The 17991-nt window shown below is 43.4% G+C and overlaps 1 protein-coding gene across 2 annotated transcripts in view; it reads left to right on the forward strand.

Annotated features, from left to right (window-relative positions):
- UNC5D (unc-5 netrin receptor D) overlaps positions 1 to 17991 on the forward strand; it is a 703309-nt gene that overhangs the window by 369661 nt on the left and 315657 nt on the right. The window contains exon 7 of one of the 2 annotated variants that reach the window (XM_086943775.1): positions 521 to 553. The exons of the other annotated variant lie outside the window; for it this stretch is intronic. Coding sequence (XP_086799901.1) covers positions 521 to 553 — 33 coding nt within the window. The remainder of the gene's footprint in view (positions 1 to 520; positions 554 to 17991) is intronic. 2 annotated transcript variants of the gene reach the window in all.

The raw sequence follows: 17991 nt of genomic DNA on the forward strand, positions 1-17991 counted from the left end.
AACTTCCGTGAAATCAGTTTTCCCATTTTGCATTTCTAGTACTACTGTAGATCAATTTTGCATGCCGCATAGAAACGGTCTCTACACAGATAAGTACAACACTGCCATTCAGGCTCAGCCACGCTCAATTTCTTTGTTTCACTAAAGACATGTCTGTAATCAAGCTTTTTAGAGAGGAAAATGTATGGATGATTCTGATTAACACCTGCTTTCTTAAAAAACGTTCCTCCAGCCAACTTTTGTCTTCCATTTTTAAAAACCAGGACATACAAACCAATAACTGAACCAGAAGAGGGTTTGTAATTTTAGTGTCGGATGAGAAGTGCCTTGAAGCGCTGTGGATTGTGTATCTTGGGCATAGGCAAAAAAAAAGACCAACCTCATATTAGAATTGTGGTACTTAATTGGGATAAAACTGACAGACTCCAACTACTGTTCCTATATGAAGTACATTTCTTTCTGTCTTTCTCTCTTGTTCAAACTCTTTCTTGCTCTCTCTCTTTCTTGCTCTTTTTTCTAGAGAAAAAACCTCTTCATGAACTAAAACCTCAAAGTAAGTTATCTTTTTTTGCTTTACTTATCACACACTTGGTAACATCACCTTTTTGTATGAAGACCGAGGCCCTCTCTTCACGTGCATGGTGATAATTCTACTCCTATTGTAACATGTAACCCACCAATGGTGTCTGCACTAACCCATTGGAAGTTACATGTGTTGCTCGGTCAACATAGAGCTACACTACAGTGCAGGCTTCATTCAAGCAGCATTAGTGAGGCATAACACTGGGCACAGCACAGCTTGCCCATAGGTCTAGTCAGAGTTGTTCCCACCACTTTACATTTATTTGAATGCATGTGTATCAGCCATGTAGCATCACTTTTAGAACCTGCCCAACTCCATATTTTGTTATCTTGAAAGCTGTGTTTGCATGCTGAATGCTGAATGTTGTGTACGTCTTTAGAATAGACATTTGTTAGTCTATCACTGAGCAAATCCACTCGTCTTCCTAATCCAACTTTAAACTCTTTCGGCCCGATTAACAAAGTTCTTCCGCCGGTGTGGTGTTGTGCCCCGCAGTTGTGACAAGACATCCAACTTGCAGTTACTCATTGCGAAGGTCCCACCACGAGTGCGGGCCCCACCACCCAAGTGCGGAGGCCTTTGTGAATCGGGCCTATGTTGGCAAATCCATTTGATGTTCTGCTTCATTAAAAATTGCCTAAGCCACGAAATAAATACTATTGACAGTGGCTTCTCTGGGAAAATGTTGCAGAAAGAAGAAAAGAGATTCGAGAAGAACTGGCAGGCGATAGACTGTCCCATTCAATAATTTGAAATATAGAACTAACAAATGGATTATGCATTTACCCATAACCACTGAGAAAACTACTTTGCATTGAATATTTGGCTAAAGCCTAATCTTTCGAAAAACATTTACTGACACAAAATACATTTAGTTATCCTGAGACAAAGTGGCTTTGATCCCATCCAAACAACTATTTATGCTTTTTTCAGCCTTCATATAATAATCCAAATCCTATTGGAGGGCAGTGAAATCACACTCCAACCAGCACTCTAACGTTTCAATCCCCGTTACTAAAAATCTTTTAAAACTCCAGCCTTAGATCAAAGGCTATCATTAATGGAAGTCAAAGTTTAGAACACAAAGAGAAAGAGGGTATCATATTCACTGATTACCTGCACCTATTTTGACTCAATGAATATGTAGGGCTGGTTATGACTAAAGATATAACTGTGGGAAGATTTCTGATGGCGTGCCCCCTCATCCCCATTAGTAAATCAGATAACTATAGCACATTTTGTAAATTGGGGCAGTTCTGAACTTGTAAAGACAAGCTGTATAGGTATTTTGAAAGGTATGTGCTTGGGGCAGGCAATATTTGTGATAATATCAGGGAAATCAACAATAAAAACCACCCCAAGACACCATAAAACAGCCCAAAATATGGCCCACACACTCACTTGTAACACCAGCCCTTCGGGCACTGCCCAACTGCCCTTATAAGCCAGTCTGATCCTGTTTCTGACCTATTTGAGATATAAAGCCAGTCCTGGTGTGAGTCCAGGTGGTCTCCTTACATCCACTGTCACTTTATTCCCCAAGATATCTCAGAAACATTCAATTCCATCCGGTGTTCCAGCTCTATCAGTTGTCCGATGGAGGTCCAAGAGACCATTGTGTTCTGGTCATAGTCCTTGCCGAGGGACGGCATTCAAACATTTTTACAACCCCTTTCTTAATGCTCCATTTCCTTCTTACTTGCTGAGTCCCGCTGTTCTAATTTCTGTAATGATTTTTTTATCTATAGGTAAACTATAATTAAGTTCTCTATTTAGTTGATTTCTGATCCTACTCTGACTAGAATGGCTTCACGATCCTGCTGTTAGCCAACTCTATATTGTTCATGTTATCAGTCTCAGAACCATAAAAGTCTGAGACACCAGAGCTGTGAGTTGAAATTGTGGGATCTGCAGTACACAGATATGTGCAATGGGCTTTTTAACCCACCAAGATTTCTGAGAAATCTGATGTAGCTCAGAAGCTGAAGCTAATTAGAGGCGACCCCTTTGCAGCTGACCAAGACACCCCCTCTATATTTTCATCATTTGCTGTTTTACTAGTCCAGAATAGGCTAACTAATCATTACAGTCTGCCTAAGATGCAAACAAAAAAACGAATTGTCAAACTTTTAAAGAACTGAACACTCTGCTGGATTAAGCTCTCTTCAGTTCCCTTATTTGGACAACTGGGAACCTCATTGGTTGAACCATGAACTATCATGAAGTAGTTTAAAGACAGTGAGATAGGAGGATGCACTGAACATCCTACCAGTTTGTCTTTTGGGTTCTTCCCCTTTTATTTTACATTTATTTCCCACTCCCCAGTTATAGATTTCCTACTGCCCTGCTCAGCCTGTACTAATGCTTTACTAGTTTGCCTGACAGTGTTAGTAGGGGTGGGCGAAGAAGTCTACTCCGCCAGGGGAATTCACAAAGTTTTGTCCACTCCGCGTGCAGACTTCCACAAAACTCAGCGAGGTGACGCAAAGCAGAGATTTATCTCCCAACTATCTCGCCAGCGTTAGGGTTGGCAAACGCTTGTGAGAAAAAAATCGCCCGCTAGAACTCCTCCTGGCTAGATTTCTCGATGTGGTCGGTAGCAGCAGGATGCGACTGCTTGTGTGGAGTACTCTGCCGCTCGCGTTGAGAAAGCTGCAGCTTGAGTAAAATGTCTACTCGGGTGGCAGAAAGCAGCAGCAGCTTCTGGTGCAATGTGTGGTGCTGTTTGCACTAATTTTCCAACATGGGACAAACTCCAGATGCTAAAAATCAGTGCCAGTTCCGTGACATTACAGAATCCACCACTGGCAGATCTCTGTGAGCGTGGCAGAATTTTTTCAGCACATCGTGGAGTTTCGCGGAGTAGAACTCTCGCCACTCCTCTCCACCATTATAAAAACAGGTAGGCACCAGCTATACCAAGGCCGGCACAGCAGCATAACTGTTCCGGCTTCAGCACGGTCCACTGTTAAGTTTTTTAACATTTTTGTCACCTTTGCATTTTGGAGTGCAGTCAAACATTGTTTGAACGTATGTGTACTACTTGTGAGTGACGAAGCTCACAACTTTGCACAGTGTTTCTTACAAAGGAAGGGTTCACAATGCCTTCTGTCGCTGCCTTCTTTCCTGGTACATCTATTTCTGGGGTTGTGGGTTAGGATTGGTGTCAGCTGAGCATCTGGAGCTTCCAGGACTGTCGCGATGACCAACCCACCAAAATATCCCACCGGACTTGGAAGAATTGTTTGTGAATGGATGCATGCCTTCTTCAAAGAAAGATCACTAGGAATATCTCATCTTCCCACCAAAATTATAACTAAATACGACATAGAGGATCAAAATTATAACTAATTACAATATAAAAGATCCAAAATAGAATTATTTTTCAGCTGAACTGACTGCTTAACATGTTTATTGGTGTGCTGGTAATCATTCCGATAAACACAAGTTAAGATGTTGAGTTTCTTCGACCTTGCACTTAGCATTCAACTATTTCTTGTCAGAATATCACAATATTTATTTAAAACTCAATATTCTTGTACCATTCCGCAGAGATGTTTTAAGGCATGTGTAAAGTGGGAAATTGCCCATGTCCTCCACCTCCAAGAGGACCCTTGGGGAAATGAACCTTTGCTGCTTTGTACCTCCATTTCTTTATCTCAAACTTTAACATATAATTCAATCTTGTTAGACATCATCAAGCTTCACATATGAGAAAAAGGGTATTGAGATTTAAAGTTGTCCCGTAAAGGGGCCTCCAAAATAAATGTATTTTCCAGGCCCCCCAAAATCCTTGAGGTGACACTACCATTCCGCATGCCTCACCTTCTTAAAAAGGCTGTTCTGCCTTCCTTCTGCAATCTGCTTTGCAGATTCAGAAAAATTGCACGGAGGCTTACTTGCTAAATATATTTTTTTAAGTACTTTTCATCTGTCGCCTACGAATCTAATCAGTAGAGATGGCAGACTGGCTGCCGTGCAGTAATGGACACCGCTTAAAGGAAGTCCTTAAGACCCAAGTCAATGTCCGCGCGGTGTAATTACACCGGGACACTTCGTGCCACCGATTAGGTGCAGGAAGGGCTATTGCTCGCTCTTCAGTGGGAGAACTTTTTAGCTGAACGCTATATGAATCAGCATTGAAGCAAAATCAAAGCCAATTATCAAGATAATTGGAGAACGACCTGATTTAATGTGCGAGTTTGTACATGTGAGTCGCGTCCATTTCTAATGGATACAAAGCGCCAGCGAACATACGACGTTCTTGCAAGAGAAGGACCGCCATTACGGCAGTAATGTCAAACGTTTCATCTGCGGAAGAAACTGATTTCGTCCCAACTCATTACACTTTTTTTTTTCATGGGAAAGCGCAATTACTCTATAGGTGGGAGGAACTGTATACTTTTTCCAACAGCTAAACTTCATCATTAGCATGAGAACTATGCTGTGAGTTAAAATCTCACTGGTACTTGTGAGGCAGCATTACGGAGGTGCCGCGGAGCTCCTATGGGCGTTAACGCCCACATGGCACACACCCTGGTCACTTTGATATTACTGAAGAGACCACAGAAGCTTGTCTGGTCCCTTCTGTAATACAGGCAGTGCTGGCGCACTCATAGCACAACGCTACCACCACAAGGAATGCCCTCATTTGCATGTGGGCGTGGCCCATGCAAGTTCGGGCATCTATTCACCTCTGCGCCCATGCCATATCATAGACGCGGACGCAGAGGCAAAGAAGCTGTCAGGAAGTGCACTGTTAGCATGCCCCCTGTCGGCAACCCGCTGAAAGGGGGAAAGGGGACTCATGCATCCCATGCAGGCGGGTGCTGTCACTCACTGCATCTACCTGCAAGGGGATCTCTCTCTCCTCTCCCCACTCCATTTTTTCAATTGAATCCGCTGCCCTCAGGGCAGCCCAAGGTCACGGTTGGCCCGGGGGCGGCGCATTCTATGTAATAGGTTGCCCTTTCCATGTTTGCGCCCAGCACACATGTTTTGATGTGAGCTGTGGAGCAAACAGGAAAAGTGTACCCTATCGATAATACGGCCCGTGGTGTGCAGCGTACCAGCTACATTATTGTGCATTCTCTTTCTAAAGTCATGTGGCAAACGAGGCTAGCACTGCACATGCAGCAGCGACACACATTCAGTTTCACTGTTCAACCAAACATTTTCTGCAGGTTTGAATGAACAACCGCAAAGGTATTATTGTTTGGGTATTCACAAACATTTTCAGAACTAACACATAGATTCAACCACACGCAGGGAAACAGAAGAGTCTTCATGCCTTTATGATAATAATTGCACCTGTTGGTCTACGTTAATTCAGCCAGGCCTTCAGGAACAACCTTCTAGTCAACACCAGTTCCACTTAGCCCTACTGCACCTCAAAATGGAGCTGAAGAATATGAGAATTTTAAAAGCTGCAGAATATTTTTGCTACTGCGAGTGCTCCACATCCAGGGCCGGACTGTCTGTTGCAGAGCCTGGGTGTTTTCCCAGTGGGCCGAAAGGGTGGGGGCCAGTTTTTAACCTGTGGGGTCAGTTTTGTTACTTGAGTACAGTGCTGCAATATCGGTCCCTTGTAACACAAGCAGCTGTGGCGCTTGACACTAGCCCCTCCCCCCAGGGCCAGAGATTCTCAGTTGCACCCATCTCCACCCTCCCTCCAGGGCCAGTCATGTGTATTTTCCAGGGATCGTTTCTGTTCCCAGTGCTGTCGTGTCAACTTCTACAGATTATAGGAATTGCCACCCACATGAACTCGAGCTAATTGTACATGATACTAAATCGTATCGCAGTACATCCCCCCATGTTCTGCACTCGGTTTATCTTGAGCTAGGTTCACACTATACAAACCAATCCATACAAATATTGATCTACCACATCCTAGCTAAACAAACTCTCTTAACATTTATCAGCACAAGTGACATTACTGTGCTTGCAGCATTTTCAGCATTGTACTAAGCTCACTGGCTTCTCTAGCAAGACAATCAACAGGATTTACAAAAGACTAACACCATGGAAGTGGAGGCATTGATTATAGAAAATTAGGTATTGTTCCACTCCTTCCTTTTCATACTAATCCTATAATTTCCAATTTGTAAACATACCTGCTGGTCTGTGGGGATTGCTTCCCCATAGGGTTTCAGCTTTCAAACATAACTTTATAGAAATTTGTAACATTAATGACAACATAGCGAAATGGACAATGTTCGGTTAAAAAGGTCCTCTTCATGGTAATGATGTGCACCCCCTGCCCTGAGCGCCCAACTTTACTGATGTCTAGATTCCTAATGCTGATTTTTGCAGTCATAGGAAAACACGTATCATGCATGTACGCCATGCCATAGGCCTGTCTCATGGATTGCGGTCTTCTTGGACTGGGAGGGCACCCAAAGCACTACAATGATAGTGGTAGAACGTTACCGCTTTTACCAGGAGTTAAGCAGCATGAATGCGGTTGTGGCAGCATACCATGTAGTGATCAGTGTGAGTGAGCAGGTCCTTTTTACCTGTGTCACTGGAGGGAGTCCTACAGGCTCCCTCACTTTTTAAAGTTCTGCTGCTGTGAGCGTAACTCACCCCCTTGGTCTATATCAGTTGGATGTGAAGGTCTGTGCAGTTTGGGAGTAGTGACTGAGCGCTAGATGCATGTGTGCTTGGAAAGGGTACAATACAGGGATAGGGCAGTGCTGTGTAGGACTTGCATGGTGAGCGTATGTATTGAGTATCGAGTGTACCTGCGAGGAGTACAGTCTATGAAGGATGTAGTGTTATCTATCATGCACATGGCGAATGTTTGTGCTGGGGGTATGTGTGCATGCAAGTGGCATAAAACAGACAGGCTTCAGCACACAGAAATGAAATGTGTGTTGTGAGGGAATGTGTGTCTGTGGTGGCCCAATACATGGAAATAACAGTGCTAGACATTGTGTGTACTGTGAACATTTAGTGGATGTATGTTTGCCTGTGGATGGTATAATACATGGAGGGCCCTGGGCTTGGGAGGTACAGGCCTGCTTTGTGAAGACTTAAGGAAGTAGAGGACTCCCCCCACACAGATGTGTGTATTGGTGCTTTCCTTTGAGCTGGATGTCGCACACTGGGAAGGGGAGAGCGAGTCTCTCCCTGTATACTTCGAAGGGTGCTCCTTGATTCAGTGAGAAATCACAAGGAAGGGTAATTGACACATCCCAGGAGGAAAATTGGGCGGATAAGGGAATCATAAAGAATAGGACTCGAAGCCTGTGAATAAATGTTTCGATCACAGTGGCAGAAAACGCTAGTCACTCCCATGGCCTTAGTTGTGGGACTGTCAGCTTTGGAGTCTCTCCAACTCTGACAATGGCTTTGCAAGATGAAGAGAAATGGACTCTAAGAAAGGGAGCTTGAGACCCCAAAAATTGTCATCTGCCAGGCAGCCAGGTTGGCTGTGTGAGAAGGGGAAGCTCTGCAAGAGTTTTGCCTCTGACCAGGACTGGGGGTGCAAGGCTTGCTATTCTACCTGCTGGGTGTGGGGGAATCACCAAGGGAAACCAAGACCACTTGCTTTGGAGCCTGTAACGCTGGTGCATGCCTGCTTACCAAGACCTGAATGCCCTGGAGGAAGAGGAGAGCGTTGGAGGGAGCAAGGTCCTGTGTAAACCCTGTTAAGGAGACTTCCAGTGTTAGGCTCGAGGGATTGGCTGCTGCACCGGTCAAGTTGTTGCCCATGTGCAGAACTGAGTTAGCAACCCCCATATTGTAGGAGAGGGATGCCGTGAAGAAAGTTATTGAAAAGATTGCCATGCGTTAAAGGAGGAGGTCTGCGTATCACTGTTGCGGTGACCCCGTGTGCCAGGAGGGGCCTCAGCAGAAAGCACTGCCTTGTGGAGAAAGGGGAAGCTTGTGTAACTCAATTACCCCTTATGCTAGAAGTGGCCGCCATGGTAAAGACTGCTGCGCAGTAAGGGTCAAAGCCTTGCAGGGCTGTATGCCAAGAGGTATTGCTGGGAACTATGGGGTGTGCCATGTTGATCGGATAGGAGCCAATAAATTGTGATCCATATGTCATTGAGAGTAGTGAAGACTCTGACTGACCTGACCCCTTGACACCTCCAACTTAGGATCGAGGGCAAGAGCATTGGCACCAACCCCGCCCCTTTTTAGGAGCGTGGAGGTTTACCTCCATAGGAAAAGTGTAGGAAATCCTTCAATCACTGCTGTAGCATGACCCCGAGGAAGAAAGGGAGAGCCAGCATCTGTCGAGCGCAGTCGCTGAGTCTGTGTGCAGCCAACTAACCTGGTTGGAACAGGAGTGGCTGTGACTGCCTGCGAAAGGGTTCAGTTCAAGCCTCTGCATGCTTCATTCCTGCAAGAGTTGGTAAGACTTGTTTTTGGCATACCGGCCCGGGGATACTCCATTCGGAAAGCATTGTGGCACTAAGATTCTTTTGACTTGACTTTAAGAGACAGAGTACACTCTAAAGATATAGACTGGTAGTTGAGCATTCCCTAGATGTGGCAAACAGTGATAGGGGAATGTCCCACTGTGAGGAAAGCATAGGACATGGAAATTGCCATTGAATCACTAAATTCCCGACCTCAAGGGGAAATGTGTTATTGTTTGTTAATGTCGCAGGTATGTTTACAAATTGGAAATCTTTTGAATGTACAGTACAAGAAATAAAATACTTATATATAATAATAGTTGGCTGCACATTGATTTATTGCCGCTGCTGTGTGCTCTTTGAGTTGTAAGCCTGGGCCCCCTAACATCCATCCACACCTCTTCACCAAGGGAGGCTTGGGCTGCTCGTTCTACCACTGAGAGTCAAATGCATAAGGGCTACTTGCCCAGTTGCTCAGGATCCATAGGAGGTTGGGTCCCAGGGCATCAAGAGTGAAAGGCCTCAACCCCCACGGAACTCCATGTGGCCCTCTGAATGGGGTTCTGACAATCACAATTCACTCAGTTGCATCCCTAAACATGCACACTTATGAATACATGGAGTACCCTTTAAATATTCTCATAACTGGCATACTCGATAAAGGGCCTGAGAGAACACCGTCATATGCTCTATGATGGTGCAGTTTGTTTAAAAATAAAAAATTTCATTTTAATGATAGAGGTACAGAGTTCTAATGAAGGACAAAGAGTATACATTCACTGTTTTATCTAGGTTGCCTTAGGTCTTTAACAGTTTATCTTTTAACTAATATTAGTATTCCACCTCCAATCAAGATCTGATACAAATGCACATAATGTAAATATTTAGACACTTTCATTATAAAATAATCACTATTATTTTCAATGGTAACTATATTTATTTCAGATGGTATCAAATCTAGGGAACATTCCTGTGTTTCTACGTGATTATGTTTTGATGCCATCTAGGTTATTTACATTAAATAATCAAGTTTCCATCAATCACTTCTGTCTAATTTCCAGAAGCATATCATGCTTTTTCCAAAGTTAAAGTCAGGTACTTTGGCAGAGCTACATTTGTTCTCAGTTAGGAAAAGAGTTGCCTTTAAGGCTCTATAGCTGGCACATAAAGCATTGCACAGAATAGACCCGAGTAGCTTAAAAAGAAAATTTAAGTGGTACTCCTCAATAAGACTGCTGCAATTTGCTGCTTCAAATTCAGTCATCGTTCTAAAAAGTAAGAATGCTTCATGGGGTGGTAGACGTTTTGTTTTATTCCACCTGCCAACTCTGGAACAGACTGCCATTGCACCTCAAATGTTAAAGAATCATTTTTTCAGCTTTAGGAAACACTTAAAATCCACCTGTTCTCGCTTTCCTTATAGTTTTTATTTGTTCCCCCTTTTTGGTTTTAGATTTGAATGCAGTATAATGGTAGCGCCAAGATGCCTTAGGGCATTCACATGCTTTAGAAATTCCAAATCAAATAATTTTATTGGCAATGATTAATGTATGAAACGTAAATTTGCATTAGTGATAGCTTAAATCCTGAAACCCTTCCCTCAGTTCATAAAAGAACCCCTTTTCAATCCTGGTTAAATATCATCAACCCATCTGGGGTTGATCCTTTTTCGGTGTCACTCTAAATAGTTACAGGCAGTGCTGCTAGAAGTGCGGAATCAACCATGCTTTCTTTGCAAGGTCCCATGTTAAAATTTGGAGAATGAAGAAAAAAAGTAAAAAGTTGTGGAAATAAATATATATTATTTTAATTGTGTAGGTTTCAGTGTTGTCAACTGCAGAGTTTATAAGCCAAAGTGTCTATGGGTCTCCCTTCTTTTCCAACAGTCCTGAACCTATTCTCTTTAAGAAACCATAATGATCTGTTAGGACATTGAAATGTTGAGCACTCCAATGAATACAATAGCGTGCTCCGTGCTTCTACAGGCTAGTAAAAGCCCGCGGAGCAACATTCCGATGTTGCTTTTGTTCACAGCTGTTGCTGTGAAACAAGGCTTCTTGGAGCCCGAGGGGATTAAAAGCCCCTCAGGCTCCTAGAGGCCTTTGTTTTGTTTGTTAGAACATTCTGCCCTCTAGTGGCAGAATGTTGTAATACCCTTATACCCATTAATAGCTTGGCTATACCGGCCATTAAATTCCCGCTCCCTTTTTAAAGGCCTGAGCCGAACTGCCCGCTACGGGGGGCTATAAGGCTATATTAGAACATTGGAATGCTGAGAGCTCCATTGAAGACAACGGAGTGGCCCCAGGCTTATAATGGCTCATATAAGACCTTTGCTCCAACATTCCAATGTTTGGCTTTAATTTTCTCCCTTACTAATTTAGAACATTCTACCCTTAGCCTTATAGCCATTCTGTGTCAGGCTTTACCAGTTGATAAAGGACCTCTCCCTCATTATAGGCCATCAGAACCTTTAACAACAGGTAAAGCCCTCGGCAGCGGGCTATGAGGCTATATTACTGCGAGGCAGACCTGAACTTTGAGAAAGAAAACTGAGGTCTACTAATATCTATCCAACATACATAGTTTGAAGTAGGGAGATAAATGTGTCAAAATCAAGAGTTTAATATAAATTCTGATTTTGACAGAAACTAATTTCAGGATTTGAAGCACTAAAATTATAAGAACGTCTTCTCGCCACAGAAGTCCAAATGATCTCTGTACAAAAGTGATGGCCTGGTAAATCTTAACATGACCTATAAAATTCGAATTTCCCTTCAAGGGTGGCCTGGTCAGCAGTTGGTAAAAGTGATTTGAAAGTACTTGTGTACTTCAAGAGTATAAGATAGTTTGTGGGAAGGCCTATTGGAATTATAGGTTTTTCCTGGAACGGAAGGCACAAAATATTCCTCCTGGGCCCTTAACCTGCGATAAAGTCAAAATCCGAACACCCTGTCTTTTAATGCATCGGTATAATGCCTAGGCTTCTAACAAAGTTGGTCGGTTTGGTATAGAACAAGAACTCCCTTTTGGGATTATCTAGGAGAATCTAATTAGATTCCTAACCCATTACATTTGTATGCATTATTATAATGGAAAATACATAGGATAGCTGCAACATCCTCCAGGACAGACCACTTTTTCCATGGCTTCTTTCCCTTGCTGTTCTTCATGTTATCATTTTATCACATGGTGCTGCCTTCTGAGGGTGATTTACTATTGTAAAAGTAGGCATGCTCCTTTTGGCTGGAGTGCATTTGGCCCTAATGCTAAGCAACGTTTTGATGATGATGACGTTGATGAAAGCAGATCCAGTTTTACTTATGCCCTCCTACCTGCATTTGAAGCCCAGATCAGTTCACATGGAAGTGCTTCAGAAATAAAATATGGATTGAAAATTGAAAATGTAGCCATGGAGATAGGATGCCGAGAAGGTGTGTACGAGATGCAGTCGAGACACGAGCGCGCAGGAGCGCAGGAGGATGCGGATCGTGCTTACCCTGCAGTGCTAATACTGAGCTAGGAGGCCATCTGTGGCCTGCACAGGAGCTTCATAAATCAGAAATAACAATCGCAGATACAAAAATGAATGGAACCAAGAAAGCCTATGCTGTACCTCGCAGCACTAATAATTAACTGAGGGCGAAATGTGTGTTCTCGCGCAGACTCATGAAAGTGCTTATTGTTAATGAGATAATTTAATCAATTATTCTTGCTAATGCACCAAACAGAATGTTTCATTTTCTGCCCCTGCACACCTTAAATTACCTTCAGGTGGATTCTAAAATATAATCATGTTTAATAGAAACTTCATTACCGGTTAATAGGTGTTCAATAGGCAGCATCGCCCTCTGGGAGAGGATAGAGTCCAAGCTGTTAAGAGGCAAAAGAATGGATATTGTGGAAGCAAATTGAAAATTTGCAGTATGGCCAGCATTGCACGCTCAAACAAAGCAAGCCTATTAGGAATTGATACATGAGGGGCAGAGGCTTGCGGCCCTTTATGCGAGTCCATCATATTAATAACACCCACATACAAAGCCTGCCCACTTGGCCTCCTGTCCACATCGGTGTAGATCTTGCCAACACTGCCAGCTCATTATCCCCCATCATCCTCTTCATCATCACTGAGGCTTCATCATTGACTTGCCCTTCAAACAATAATTATGGCGATTTATGACTATCTGGAAACAATCCGTGTCTTCGGTCAAGAGTAAGGGATCCTTATCTGTAATGCTGTGAAAACACAGGGCACAGGAATGAGGAATACGGTCACTTCCTTTGCAGTTCAAATCTGGTATCATTTTTTTTAATGGAGCCTTTTAAAACCAGTTGTATCAGATGAAACTGACTGAATTTGTATAGCGACCTCTACCCTTCTCTTTACACCACTGATTTAATTGTACCAACTGAGAATAGGCGCCTCGAGTTAGCATTAGGCCTGGGACTAATTTTAATTGTGCCAGAGTAATTTCAGTAATCCCACTTTACTCTGTACAGCAGAATTACCAATAGTAATGCGGTTACGCTAGCTTGCGTAATTAAGAGTAGTGCACCGCAAAAAATCCTATTGTGAAAGTACATTTAGCAAGCCTGAGCGGCTGCTTGCACTTCTATGTTCTGCTGTATTGGCGCTAATTTCTTAGTACAAAATGCATCCTCACATCCATTTTAATAACTAATGCTAAATGCCGGGGGAGGAGGGGGGGGGTTGGAATTGAGTGGAAATCCTATCCCATGAGCATATTTGGAGAGTGTGAGGGCTGCTCGCACTGCTGTTCATGTTCTGTTGCATTTAGCGCTATTTCTTACTGCAAAATGTATCCTCACATCCATTTTAGAAACAAGGCAATATTTTTACGCTAAATACAGAAATACTTTTGCATAAATCTGCATAAATCTGCGTAATCTCACAAAAATGTTAGGTAATTACATGTGATTATGCTAAATGGCATTACGTAAATTACGCCCACCCATAGCTACCATCAAGGGACCAACCTCAATAATAACTAGTAGGCAATCCTTGTTACTGCAGTCTTCACAGGAATCATTTGCTTGTCTTTTTAAAAACAAGTCAAAAGGTTGAGAAAGTTTAACGAGAGCTGTCACAACTGTGCACCATTCTTACACACATGTGTGTAAGAATGGTCCACAACCCCTTTGGAAGACCCATGGCACGATGCACTGCCTGTAGGCATTTTAATGCCCAACTGGCAGCCTTCTGTAGGACTCTCTCTTTCTTTAATTGAAGCGAGCAGAAAATATTTATGAACCCCCAAAACATAATTCCTTTTTCCCAAGGCCCTATACCTGGTGCACCTGGTTCTGTGCTAGTTGAAACATTAGTTTCACTGGTTAATAAGACCAGATTAAAGAGAGCTGGTGGGGTTGGCACAAACAACAGTGCCTATACATGTGGATGTGAAGAGTGTTAATATTATATTCATTTAGCAGACCTGAAAAAAAATTCGCCTAACTCTTCTCTGACATGTTATCTTTATATTTTTGGCCATTGACAACAGTGGCGTAGCATTGGTTGCCAGCACCCGGGGTAAGGAAATATTGCGCCCATAACCCATGGACCATCAGCACTTTGCAAATTTTTGAAAGAAAATAAATTGTGGTCGGATTTTTTTTCTATCAAAATTTTGTGCTCCCTAAGAATTTTGCTCCCGGGACAATTTCCCGTTTGGTCACCCGCCATCCCCCCCCCTCCCCCCCCCACCACCACCACCACCACGCTACACCACTGCTTGGCTGTGTCATATCAAAACAGTTTACTTTGAGAAGTTAAGAACTCCCTTCAAGGAATGAAATGCAGTTAGGCCCGAGTGTAGGTCTAAAGTAACAACAGGTACAGTGCCTTCATAGAGTTCAGGTTGAGCTTAATACCCTCTGGGTAGTTTAGCTTTAGCAGCATCCATGAGAGGTGATGGATAAAGTTTGCTGGTAGGTTGTCATCAATGGGAATTGGGGCTCATTAAAAATGGGTCCCCAAGTCCCCTAAGCTCTGCACATGGACTGTCTATGTGCCCCAAGCTTGTTCAGGGTACTCAAAAGAGATGTTTTGTGACTCTTGGAAAGGGATGAGTCTGGTAGTTGCAGACATCTCATATATTTCCAGCTCCTTGAATACCTATGCATGTCAGGGCTCTAGAGGCATGTTAACAAACCTATTTTCCGTCATCCTTTCTGAACAGGCTTTACTTTGATTAAAATCAAGAAGGTTGCTCTGGAAGTGTCTTGGCATGGAGGACAGTTTTGCAACCATAGGCCCTAATAAGTGTTTATACAGCAGGAAGTGCTGAAAACGTTTGGAAAATAATTATGAAGTCACTTCATGCTTCTTACTGATTGGAAAATTTGAACAGACTGATAGAAAATAAGTGCAATGGCTCCGGCTCAGGCACACTAACACCCTCTGCAGAAGGTGTTTACATCTGTTAATTGACCAGTGGAGGCTGATATAGAACGGGGGTTGAAGGGGGAGTTTAAAAAATAAAAATGTACTTATCTCCCCGCTGCCGCCTTCTTCCTCCATCGTCTGTCCTAATTTCTCTTCCCTAAAGCACACAGGCGCCCTGAAGCCAGTCACAACGCTTCTGTCATAATAACAGCAGTGTCGTGAATGATCTGAGCACCATGCATTACAGCCTGGTGGAGAACATGACTGGTGGAGAGCATGAATGCTTGGCCAGCCCAGGATGGCAGGCCAAACCGTCATGTGCACTTGAGCATCCCAACCACTCCTCCCACTGCTGGCTGTGGTAACAGCCAAGCCCCGCCTCTCGCCGAAGCTGGCGTCAGCAAGGAAAATTAAAATGAAAATAACATCATGCTGTTATAATTTTATTTTTTACTAGCAGCCCGCCCCGGCCTTGCCCAGGGCAGAAAGGGGCTGGGGCAGCATCACAGCAGGAGAGGCGCAGCAGAGCGGCCGCTTCTGCCCACGCTTTGTTTCCCCCGACGTCCGACTTTGTGCTCACTCTCTGTTCAGGCCCCCGCCCGTCCCTCGTTGCGCATCCTTTATCACTCACTGTTCATGGCCCCCGCCCGTCCCTCGCTGCGCACCCGCGGCTGCTTGACTTACCTCATCCGCCGCTCCTCCCCGTGCTGCTGTGTTTACCGCTCCACTGCTCCTCCGCTTCTCGCCACTCCTTTCCGCTTGTCCTCCACAGCTCCTCCCCGCGCTCATGTCCTCTGCTCTTCCTGTTGCTCCTGAACGCCTCTCCTCCCCACGCTCCCAATGTCATCACGCAGACGTCGCGGCCGGCGCAACTTTCTAGGGACTACTTTATTTTTATTTGTAAATGTTTTAAATAACGTATATTTTTTATTTTTATATCGCCTATGTCCTTCTGCTTGCCCTGAGGTTTTCATAAATGTATTGGGTGTTTAGATTGGTTGTGTACTTTTTGAGTTTACCTGGCTCAAAGGACAGACTTCTCTCTTTATAATAGTAGTATAGATTTTTTGCACTTCTGAAAAGCAGTGGAGTAACATTCCTCCACCATAGCAGAGAAGCCGCCGTTGTAATTGACTGCTCTTCAAATGTGGAGCGGAATCAAAAGCGTGGGCACGTAAGAGGTGCGGTGCAAGTAACATATACTTACACCTGCCAGCATATCTGTGTTCCGGCTGTGAGAACTCCTACTTCTAATCGAACAAAGCGCAGGCAAATAAACATGCTTACTGTACATGTTGCGAAAGTCCTTTCGGCCGAAGCCGGAATCACGCTGTGCCAACACATCGCCCGCAATAGAACAAACGCAGCATTAGCACACATTCGTAGAGCTTGCATGCCGTAGCAATGAGTTGCTATTACGGGGGCGCATTGGTGGAATGGTGTTGGATTTAAAGTCCAACACCTTTACTACTGTTGCGCAAACTGGAGTTTGAATAGTGAATTAAATTATTCCAACTTCCAGCACCCCCCTAAGGCAAGTTGTTAAAACGACTTGCTTGCTGAACAAATGTATCCTCAAGATGCATTCAGTCAAAAGACGCTGTTCGGCATGCATGCATCCTAAACGCATGCAGAATACCGTCATACATTCGTCTGTGTCTGCTTCCTATCTCTTCCTCTGGATTTACAATGCAGGCAAGCACCAGTTCGTAGCACCACTATTCTATGAATGAGGATTGGCTCACCCAATCTGTGCAGTCCAATCAAAGTGGTAATAGCTTTTGGAATCCCTTGAGCCATGGCCAAGATAACTCCTTAGATCCTAATTTGTAAATGGGATTTTTAGCTATGACAATCAAATGGTGTACTATTGAGGTTAAAAAAGAGCAAAACCAGCTAGTGCTTTGTCATTACTTCTGGCCTATGAAAGTAATAGTTAATAGGTATAATTGCATTAAAGCTGCAGTTTTTTGCTATTTTATGATAAATTATCATTTGTTTTGTCCATTTGGAATTCCCAGTCATTAGCTAAGGAAGTGATAGTTTTGTAAGTAAAAGATGTAAGATCCATATTAAGAGAAAGAATATGCAATGAGTAAGGCAAAGTGACATTTCAGGAGAAGCAATACCGAGTGACTGCATACGAGTGGGATTGCATGAATATCAATTTTGCGTCACAACAGCGATGAGGAGGAAGGCCATTCTCTCTCAGAGGACAGCCAATAGGGAACTCGATATTCTCTGTTGCTTCTAGTATAACCTAAAGAATCGGAAATTCTGGAATCAGACTTCCAATTTGAGCAGCATTTGGAAGCATGTTGTGTTACTTACTGCTTGTCTTGTGGCTTTTCATTCCTACTGAGGAAATAAAATTAGCACCACAGGATAGATTCACTGACTATTTTGCAGGATTGAAAAAACACTTTGTGAATGTAAATTCAGCACTCTGATTCACATGTGCATGACAGAAGGAAATTTTTGTTTGTAAACGTACTTAAAATGAGAAAAAATCTGTAGGATGGGATCTCTGCTCTTAGAAGTGTACGCACAAGGGTGGTAATGTGGCCATTTCTCTGCGGAATATGGTGAATCCCCTCATTAATTCTTATGTTTCTGACTCTTGCTGG

This window comes from Lissotriton vulgaris, chromosome 11 (genome assembly GCF_964263255.1).
Source record: "Lissotriton vulgaris chromosome 11, aLisVul1.2, whole genome shotgun sequence".
NCBI classification, from domain to species: Eukaryota; Metazoa; Chordata; class Amphibia; order Caudata; family Salamandridae; genus Lissotriton; species Lissotriton vulgaris.